Genomic DNA, 11,122 nt, shown 5'->3' on the forward strand with positions numbered 1-11,122 from the left:
TCTCACAGTTTGTGATATCAAGCCCTGAGTTGGGCTCTGCACTGACAGCATGGAGTCTGCTTGGGATTCTCTCACCTCTTTCTCTCTCTGTTCCTTGCCAGCTCAAGCTCGCTTTCTCTCTCTCTCTCTCTCTCTCTCTCTCTCTCTCTCTATCTCTCTCTCTCGTCTCTTTCTCTCTCAAATATAAATAAACTCTTAAAAATTAAAAAAAAAAAGTGCATCAGAATCATCTTTGGGGGATTTGTTAAAATACAGATTACTGAACTTCATGCCCAGAATTTCTGATTTCATAAGTCTGAGATGAGGCACAAGAATTTACATTTCTAACAGGTTTCCAAGTGATGCTGATGCTATACTTGAAGAATCATATAGAAAATGCATGATATGGGGCGCCTGGGTGGCGCAGTCGGTTAAGCGTCCGACTTCAGCCAGGTCACGATCTCGCGGTCCGTGAGTTCGAGCCCTGCTGATGGCTCGGAGCCTGGAGCCTGTTTCCGATTCTGTGTCTCCCTCTCTCTCTGCCCCTCCCCCATTCATGCTCTGTCTCTCTCTGTCCCAAAAATAAATAAATGTTGAAAAAAAAAAAAAGAAAGAAAATGCATGATGTTTCTAATGCCTTAAATCATAAAAATATTTATCTAAAATGTTATATAATTTTATTTTAATTTTTATTCTTGGTCAAAAAGTAGAGAAAGGAAGAGGTTTTTTTTTTTTATTTTATTTAATGTAATCAATTGATAGCCCTGTTGTGCCCTATGGTGGCAGATTATGCTTAAGGTAAAATTCACATTAACAATTTATTTTTTAAACATTACTTTGTATTTCCTAAATGCCAGGCACATGCCAGACTTTGGGGATAAAAAGATAAATAAGTCACTAGCTCTCTTTCAAAGAATTCTCAACCAGTGGGGAACCCAACATAAAAATTGTAATATGAAAGAAATTACATAAGATGCTTAGGAACATGATGCTAGGGCAATACCTGCCCAGGAGACAGTCAGAGGGAGCTTCAGAGATGAGGTGGCATTTAAGTTGGTCCAAAAACATACACAAAAAAGTGTCTGGCTGTTCCAAAAGTGGGAATAGGTATCTTAGGCAGAGTGCATGGATTGATGACAGGGCAAGCAAATTGGATATAGAAATAGAGGAGAGAAGAGGATAGGAGAGAGCAGAGGTGAGCCTTTAAAGATCTGCTGGAGCCGTTGTCTACAATTTGATCTTCATCTTTGTAGATTTGGAAATCCAAACTTCGGTTCAACAGTGACTGTGTGTCAGGGTCCAATGCCAGGTACCCTGGGAGAGGAGAGACATCAGTGAGTGAGCTATACTTCTCAATCTCAAGGCTCTTCTACTCTTTATTACTGAATATGTCTCTGTTTTTTTTTTTTCTCTCTCTCCCCTTAAAATAAATTGTGATTTCATTTCTGCAAGGAAAAAGCAGCATAACCTCCCATTGAATTGCTGAGAAAATTTGAGGCAGGTAAAGTTTAAGCAGCTTGCCTTTCTTCACCCAGTAAGTAGGCTTGCACAAATTCTGGCATCCTGGTTAGCCTAAGGTGGTCCTGAGGTGCAGATACCAGGCAGGGTGTTTTTCAAATGACCCAAATTATTTAATTTAATTATTTATCCTTCTCTAGTTTTAATCACATTCCATTTGGACCCCTAGAGTGGCTTTATATGCCCTTCAAAAATGCCAAATAAATATGCTGTTTAAAGAGGAATCAATTACCCCGAGAGGGTACAAGTTCAGAAATCTACATTTATATGATGATTTCTCAATTATTCGTATCTTTTTTAACTTTTAAAGTTTTTAATCATCAATTTAGCATATGAATATAATCTCCTTATAAACAATAAGATAGTACAGAAAAAACTAAAATCCCATTTGACAATTCCATCCTACTACCTCCCCCAGAGATCCATCAGGTTTGTTTTTGAGAACTGTGTGGACACTTTCCTGAATTCTTTTTTGATTTGAGAGAGAGAGCGTATGCAGGAGAGAAGGGCAGAATGAGAGAGAGAGAGAGAGAAGAAAGAAAGAGAGAGAGAAAATCTCAAGCAGGCTTCACAGTCAGCACAGAACTGAACATGGGGCTGATCCCACGACCCTAGGATCATGACCTGAGTCGGACACTCAACTGACTGAGCTACCCAGGCACCCTGACACTTTCCTGAATTCTAATCTACCAAGTAAATGTAGAGAAATCATAAGCCTCACATTCAAATAGCTTAGTTATTAAACCTGCCCATGGGTGTGCCTGGGAACACTAATGCTTATTTGTCCCTCTGTAATACTCTTAGTTTGTTTACAGTCTCCTGGGACTACAGACAACAGAAAGTTGATTCCTGTTATTCCCTAGCTCTCAGCACAAAAGAATCCACTTAGCTTTTGCTTATGACTGCTGCCTCAAAACTAGGTTACTCATTAGTAAATACCAGTTTACTTCCTTGAAAATGTAAAATCCTTAGGAATAGAGTACTGGCATTCAAAATGTACATAAACACTGTCTATATTACTAGCTGGTAAAAAGAAAATAACTATAAAAAATAATTATAAGTAAAATAAGTTTTAAATCAAAATCTGGAAGAAAATTTATGTTTGAATTAGTTTCATCTAGCGGTGGAGATTATATATATGTATGTGTGTGTGTGTGTGTGTGTGTGTGTGTGTGTGTGTGTATGTGGCACTCTATTACTTTGTGTTTACTATTATGCATATTTCCTAGACTTAATAGAGCTCTGGAACACTGCCTTTGCTAAAATATTAGCCTGGTTTTGTTAAAATAATAACCTGGTTTTGAATTCCTCACCTATGTTTATGTTCAAACACCCACTGTTTTGGAATTTTTCACATTTCTGTTGAAGTTTACCATTCTCATCATTTTGACATACTATTTATCAACCAAATTAAAAAATTTTTATGTTTATTTTTGAAGGAGAGAGACAGGGTATGAGTGGGGGAGAGGCAGAGAGAGAGAGGGAGACACAGAATCCTAAATGGGCTCAAGGCTCTGAGCTGTCAGCAGAGCCCGACGTGGGGCTCGAACTCACAAACCCCAAGATCATGACCTGAGCCAAAGTCGGATGCTTAACTGACTGAGCCACCCAGGCACCCCTCAACCAAATTTTTAAAAAATACTTTGACTACTTGAAAATAAGACCCACATTCTTGCCCCCTAAAAAGTCCAAGGAGTTAGAGTGAACTGAAGAAAATAGGTTATAAACTGATGTTATGATTCTTTCTAAGAAAAACATGATTCAGCACTTTGTTTGCAGTAGTAAAACTTTGAACATAGGCCAAAAATTGCTTAGGCTCTTTCTACTGCAATATAGTAGGTATATTTGACTATCCAACTATACTGCATATTTGTATTTTGAATTCTGAATCTCTGGATAGTCTCACAGTTAAAAGACATCAATCTTTTTGTAAAGCACTGTGAAATTTTGCTCTATCTTGAAATTAATGGGGAAAAGTGGATCTACAGAGTCTCTAGAGAAAAATGCTCTCTCTCTACAACATACTATTTGGATTTAACTTTAGCAATGGTGGGAAATAGTGGGCTTTTTAATATTATGGATCTTATTACAATCTTATGAATAAGTAAACAAAACAATAATAACTCTTAAAAACTTTTAGCCTTCTCTATTTATGTATATCCTTCTGTTTTATGTACACTTACAAATGCATTCTTACAGAAATATACATATATTATTAAAAAATATTCATATATATGATATATAGAGATATAAAATATATATCATATATATACAAAGTTATATATAGATATAAAATTTGTAGTTAACACAAAAGAAAGCAGTAATGGAGGAATAGAGAAACAAAGACATAAGACATGTAGAAAATAAATAGCAAATGACAAACTTATACCATAACTTATCAGTAGCTATATCAAATGTAAATGGAATAAACTCTCTAATCAAAAGGCAGATGTCAGCAGAATTAATTTTTTTAACTAATCTAACTATGCTTTCTATAAGAGACACACTTTTTTTTAATTTTTAAATTTTATTCATTCAAAAAAATTTTTAACATTTATTTATTTTTGAGAGACAGTGCAAGACAGAGCATGAGCAGGGGTGGTGCAAAGGGGGGTGGGCGGGTGGGACACAGAATCCAACACAGGCTCCAGGCTCTGAGCTATCAGCACAGAGCCCAACACGGGGCTTGAACCCACGGACTGTGAGATCGTGACCTGAGCCGAAGTCAAACACTTAACCCAGGTGCCCCTAAATTTTATTTAAATCCAAGTTAGTTAACATATAGTGTAATAATGATTTCAGGAGTAGAATTTAGTGATTTATCACTTACATACAACACCAGTGCTCATCCCAACAAGTGCCCTCCTTAATGCACATCACCCATTTAGACCATCCTTGGACACAACACCCCTCCAGCAACCCTGTTTGTTCTCTGTATTTAAGAGTCTCACATGGTTTGCATCCATCTCTCTTTTTATCTTATTTTTCCCTCCATTCTCCTATGTTCATCTGTTTTGTTTCTTAAATTCCACATGAGTGAAATCATATGATACTTATCTTTCTCTGACTGACTTATTTTCCTTAGCAAAATACACTCTAGTTCCATCCATGTTGTTGCAAATGGCAAGATTTCATTCTTTTTCATCACCGAGTAATATTCCATTGCATTGTGTATATATACATATACATATATATATATGTATATATATATATATATATATATACACATATATATATATGTATATATACACCACATATTCTTTATCCACTCATCAGTCAATGGACATTTGGGCTCTTTCCATAATTTGGCTATTGTTGATAGTGTTGCTATAAACATTACGGTGCATGTACCCCTTCAAATAAGAATTTTTATATCCTTCAGATAAATACCTAGTAGTGCAATTGTTGGGCCGTAGGGTAGTTCTATTTTTAATTTTTTGAGGAACGTCCATACTGTTTTCCAGAGTGGCTGCACCATTTTGCATTCCCACTAGTAGTGCAAAAGGGTTCCCCTTTCACTATGTCCTTGCCAACATCTGTTATTTCCGGAGTTGTTAATTTTAGCCATTCTGACAGGTGTGATGTGGTATCTCATTGAGAGACATGCTTTAAATTCATAGACACAAATAGGTTGAAAGTAAAAGAATGGGAAAAAATTATGCCATACAAAGAGTAACCAAAAGAGTTTAAATAACCATACCAGTATCAGACAAAACAGACTTTAAAACAAAAGTTGTTACTGGAGACAAAGACATTTTATAATGATAAAAGGAGCAATTCATTAGGAAGATGTAACAATTATAAACACATACGCACCTAACAACAGAACCCCAAAACACGTGAAGAAAAAACTGGCAGAATTGGAGAAATAGACAACTTAATAATAGTTGGAGATTTCAAAGTCTACTTTCAGTAATAGAACAAGGAGACAGAAGATCAGGAAGGAAGCAGAAGACTTAAATAACACTATAAACCTAACACTACAGACCAAACAGACATCTATACAACATCCCCCAATAATAGTAAATAACACATTTTTCTCAAGTGCACATGGAACATTCTCCAAAATAGATTATATGTTAGGCCATAAATAAGTCTCTTAATTTTCTTTTACGTTTATTAATTCCCAGGGGCACCTGGGTGGCTCAGTCGGTTAAGCATCCATCTCTTGATTTCGGCTCAGGTAATGATCTCATGGTTTCATGAGTTCAAGCCCCAAGTCAGGCTCTGTTGACAGTACAGATCCTGCTTGGGATTCTCTCTCTCTCTCTCCCTCTCAGTCCCTCCCCCACCTTTCTCTCTCTCAAAATAAATAAACATTTGAAAATAAATATTTCTTGAAGACATCCTCATATGTCTATCCTTACTGTTCTAGTTTAAGGCCTCATCATCTCTGCTGAGCCTTCTCCTAGTCTTCTCTCTTCTCCTCTCGACATCCACCCTCCGTACTTCAGCCAGAAGTATATAATCTGAGGTTGATCTCAATCTAAAAACAAAAGCCAAGCTCTACAAGGTAGCATAAAAACTCCCCCAAGATCTGGTTACTACCTATACCCTTCCTTTATTTTGCAGTGCTCCAGCTGCTTAGAATTCCCACTTCTATCAAATTATTTCCTGCCTCCATGCCTTGGATCCTATTGTGTCCTCAGCCTTGAATGCCTTTTCTAGGTAAATTTTACTTATTATCCAGTTTTTAGCTCAGGAGTTATCTCCGGTTATGCTAATGGTCTTACTCTATGTTCCTCAAACACTCTATGCTTACCTTATTTGAGTACTTTCTATAGTTTAATATATTCATTTAATGGAGTACCTATATGCTCCTCAATTTCTATTGTATCAACAGCAACCATGTCTGACTATATTAGAAAAACAACAATACATTACATGTGACATATTACTTATTCTGTCCAGAGGTGATACTTGGTATTCATATGAGTTCACAGATTTCCTTGGAATAATTTGCTGCCCTGCAACACAGTGCTTAGAACACCATATTTAATAAAAATTCAACAAGAATGAGCCAAATTTATTAACAATGATGGGACACACATGAAAGAGGATATGACTAGAATTATTTGCTACTAATCTCTATCCTATATAACAACCTAACAAGCCACTTTAGAGATTGAAAACTGAGGTTCAGAAAAGTTAAATGCTTCAGAATCAAGCAGCTGGTAGGGAAGTGTCAAAGCTGAGATTGGAACCAAAGCCTCGATTATGAAGACCATACTAAGTTTTGCCATTGAATTTCTTTGTAAAATTTGAAGCATTAATTTATCTCTTGGTTCTTCTATTTTTTGGCCCATAAAATAATAACTTGCTAGCCTGTATTGAAAACTAGTTACTTAAAGTGCTCTACCCCCAATATAATCATCATTGTATATGGAGAGACATAGGTACATATATAATGAAAATTATATTTTCACTTACCACTCAGAAACTGAAAATCATGTGTATGTGGAAACAGTCTGCTACTGTATTATCTGTGCTATTTCTAAGTTATTAATGCTTATGACACATTAAAAGCTGTACAATAATTTGATTTAAATTCCTACGTAGCTAACTTTTGTAGCTGTTGTCTCTATTCTTCACAATAATCCACTAGAACAGAAAGAATGTTCAATACTTCTAATTATTTCCAAAAAATAGAAAAAGGGTGTGTTAGGTGCTTTCTTCCTTTTAAGTTTCCATTTGTTTACTTAGTGTATAATTGAAGTTGGGTGAAATATTTTGGTTTCCCTAGTCCCAGAATGAACAGTTAAAAGTGACTTAAAGAAACAAAAAGTATCAAGAATGTAAACTATGTAATGAAACCTTGTCTTGAGAAATAATTTTGAATCATGACAAGGAAGATCACTGCTTTCCAAAGACACTAGATAAGTATGATATAAATCAAAGAACAAGCATTTTACAAAACCTTAGTAAGACAGATTTAGTGTTCAAAGGCATCAAGTACTTTATAAACACACTCCTAGAAACTTATTTGTGGGTTTTGCTAATTTTTTTTTTTTTAGTTTATTTGCTTTTCATAATGGCAAAAAGATTATGGTAAAATCCAGTTTTTATGTTATTTTAGAATGCTATTGGAGGTATGTGAACAATTATCTTAACTAATTTTTAGTGAATGTGTCTTCCCTCTCCCAGCAGGGTGCAATCTCTTTCAATTTCTCTTTCTTTTTGTTTCTCTGGGCTCTGCATGGAATTTTCCTCTCCTCTTCATCCTGATGGTGTAATACATGATTACATATTTGTTGTCTTGTTTTCCTCTGGGGAGTGTGGGTACTTCCATTTCCTCTCCTTTTTCATTTTTCTCTCATTATGGCCTCCAACAAGATCCTCTCCGGAGTTCCTCTGATCTCTGTACTAATAGAAAAGTACTGTAATGACTGAAAGGAAGACAAAGAGAAAACAAAATCTCAAAAGCAGCTCGGAGCCCTTAGTTCTAACCATCTCTATGGAAACAATTCCACAGAGATCAATCTGGAAACAATCTGTAGGGATCACTGGAGCAGTGATGAACCAATCCACCAAGACTTACAGGATTCAATTTGCCAATGGGAATAGTAGATAGACTTTTTTTTTTTCTTTTGAGAAAAATAGTAAAATAGGAAGCCAAATAAAAATTAGGTTTGCCTCGAGGGCACCTGTCTGGCTCAGTCGGTGGAGCATGCAACTCTTGATCTCAGGGTGTGGGTTCAAGCCCCACACTGGGTGTAGAGATTACTTAAAAAAAATAATAATAATAATAAAAAGAAAATCTTTTTTAAAATTACATTTGCCCCAAAATTAGTGTCCTTTTTTTTAAATGCTTATTTTTTATTTTTCAGAGAGAGCGCGCAAGCGAGAGAGGGGCAGAGAGAGGGGGGGACAGAGGGTACAAAGTAGACTCCACACTGACAGCCCCCTGATGCGGGGCTTGAACTCACACACCGTGAGATCATGACCTGAAATCGGATGCTCAACCAACTGAGCCATTCAGGTGCCCCTAGTGTACTTTTTTTTTTTTAATTCAAAGCTTCCTACTTGCTGTAATAAAAAAGCAAAAGGAATACATGTACTAATTTCAAGTCCTTCCTAAGAATTTACACTGGCAAACAACAAAGTGCCCAATATACAGGAATTGTGGCCAAAACACAAAGAAAACATTGCAGTTCAGTGGTGAAAAGCCATTAGAATGATTTAAGGATTGTGGCCCAGAACCATACAAATTAAGTATGTGGAAAGAATGCCAAACTCAATCAGGCACTAAATGTATTATTTGAATTCAGGCAAGAGGTAAAAGGGATTACAGCATTACATCTGCCAAATCAAGTTGAAAGACTGAAAAGGTAAAGTAGTGATGTAACTAGAACCCAGGAAGAACTCCATCTGAAGTGTGGGAGCTTAGAGTCTTACTAACATAGCAATTTTTTTTTTGAGGAGAGGGGCTGAAGGTGTCAGTGACACCAGTACATAAAGTTTCAGGCCTCTTCAAACATCTCTAGCCAGGAGCATAATGGTGGCTCAGTTGGTTAAGTGACAAACTTCAGCTCAGGTCACGGATCTCACGGTTCAGGAGTTTGAGCCCCACGTTGGGCTCTGTGCTGCCGGCTTGGAGCCTGGCACCTGCTTCAAATTCTGTGTGTGTGTCTCTCTGCCCCTCTTCTCTCTCTCTCTCTCTCTCTCTCAATAAATAAATAAATAAATAAATAAATAAATAAATAAATAAATAAAACATTAAAAAAAAAAGTCTCCAGCCAATGAACTGTCTCCTGAGATGGTAATGTTTGTTAAGTAACTTCAATTTGCCTAAAATGATGCTTGTTCCCTTAATGCATAGGGTTAGGTTATTTGCAACCCCAGGAAGGTCTAGAATGCTTTAAGACCCTAGCCCCTACAGTAAAACCATTTTGATTCAAATCCTAGCTTCCATTACTACGTGTATGACCTTGAGCAACTTTTTGTACTTCCTCTTTTTTTTTAATTTTTTAAATTTTTTTAAAGATTTTTTTTTTTTTACATTCATTCTTGAGAGACAGAGAGACAGATCATGAGTGGGGAAGGGGCAGAGAGAGAGGGAGACAGAATCTGAAACAGGCTCCAGGATCCAAGCTTTCAGCACAGAGCCCAACACGGGGCTCAAACCCACGAACTGTAAGATCATGACCTGAGCCAAAGTTGGACACCCAACTGACTCAGCCACCCAGGCGCCCCCCTCTTTTTTTTTTGTTTATTTATTTTGAGAGAGAGAGGGAGAGAGAGAGAGAGCACAAGCAGGGGAGGGACAGAGAGAGAGGGGGAGAGAATCCCAAGCAGGCTTCGTGCTGTCAGTACAGAGTCCAACTTGGGGCTCAAACCCATGAACCATGAAATTATGATCTGAGCAGAAGTCAAGAATCAGACACTTAACCCACTGAGCCACCCAGGTGCCCCAACTTTTGTACTTCTAAACTCACACATCAGATCTGTAAAATGGGGACAATAATTATCCTTTAGATTGTAAGGAGTCAGTGAATTAAGCACAGCACTAGCTCAAGCAAGCTCTTAATAAATATGAATCATAATGTTATGTTATCCAGGTTTTGTTTTTCTGTGTCTTGTAATAATGACCACACTGTCCCATCCCCCTTTCTCCAAGAGGTATTTTGAAGGAGTGGGCTCAAGAAAATTAGGGCATTATGACCTAGCCAATTCTTACTGTCCTACATTTGTCTTAAGCAGGTTTGAGGCTGAATTAAACCATAAATGGACATTTCCATTATATGCAGGTAACTGGTCTCTGGCCTACACCTTACACATTGCAGATCTCATGGGGTAAAAAATTATTCAAGCTTCTCCACTGCTAACACCCCTTATACCCCTTCAAGGTCTTCCCAACTTCTATAGTAGAACGTACAAAGTCTTTGGAGATTAAAGGTCTGCAACCTAGTATTGTTGGGGTTTTAGGGTGATGGTGGGGTTCAGAGCTGACAGCCAAGAAAGAATTCTTGAAGACATCTTTGGTGCAAAAAGGTGATTTTATTAAAGCACAGGACAAGATCCGTGGGCAGAGAAAGAGATGCACTGGGGTTGTGCAGAGTGACTGCTTATATACAGTGGAGTTGGGGGAGCTGAAGTCAAAAGAAAGTTTCTTAAAGGGATTTCCATATACTAAAGAGGATTTACAGATTACTGGAAGCCTAGGTGTTGCCAAACTAAGGTTGTTTTTTTTTACCTCTAGCAAAGCATTATCATTAAGATAGTAGGGAGTTCCCAGAGATTATGCTATTGATGAGATATCTGTTAACTGATGGAAACTATCAGTTTAACCATTTGATTTCTGTCCTTTCCTTTGTTTTTGGGCAGCCAGGGGTACCTGAGGAACATCACACATATCCCACCTGAGGGTGGGGGGGATTGTGCTAGTTTGTGCTTAGCCCTCAGCTTGCCTTAGTATCCCTCATCAGCATTGTCCACATTTCCAACTACAGGAACATCCCTGTGTTCAAATTCATTTCTTTCCCTCTCTTGCACTTCATGTACAGTTCCTATGTTTGCACTTGCACTGATCTCTTTACCAGGACTGGCCTGCACCCATTCAACAGAAATTTGGCTTGAAATTTTTTTAATTAAAAAAAAAAAAGTCCCTAAGGACTTTGGTGGCGTA

The 11,122-nt window shown here is 37.3% G+C and overlaps 1 protein-coding gene across 2 annotated transcripts in view; it reads right to left on the reverse strand.

Moving 5' to 3' along the window:
* Positions 1-719: 719 nt before the first annotated feature.
* The window catches only part of RUFY2 (RUN and FYVE domain containing 2), a 74,847-nt gene continuing 64,444 nt past the window's right edge, over positions 720-11,122 (reverse strand). Inside the window, exons 18-19 of one of the 2 annotated variants that reach the window (XR_005793445.1) lie at positions 7,609-7,860; positions 720-1,293 (exon numbers count right to left, since the gene is read on the reverse strand). Coding sequence is in view for 1 of the 2 variants with exons in the window: in XM_040485189.1 (XP_040341123.1) it covers positions 7,738-7,860 (123 nt within the window). In the remaining variant the exon portion in view is untranslated. Of the gene's footprint in view, positions 1,294-6,491; positions 7,861-11,122 lie in introns of those variants that run through there. The other variant, XM_040485189.1, reaches the window with a different exon arrangement.

The sequence above is a fragment of the Herpailurus yagouaroundi genome, unplaced genomic scaffold (assembly GCF_014898765.1).
Source record: "Herpailurus yagouaroundi ecotype Mexico unplaced genomic scaffold, PumYag 163, whole genome shotgun sequence".
NCBI classification, from domain to species: Eukaryota; Metazoa; Chordata; class Mammalia; order Carnivora; family Felidae; genus Herpailurus; species Herpailurus yagouaroundi.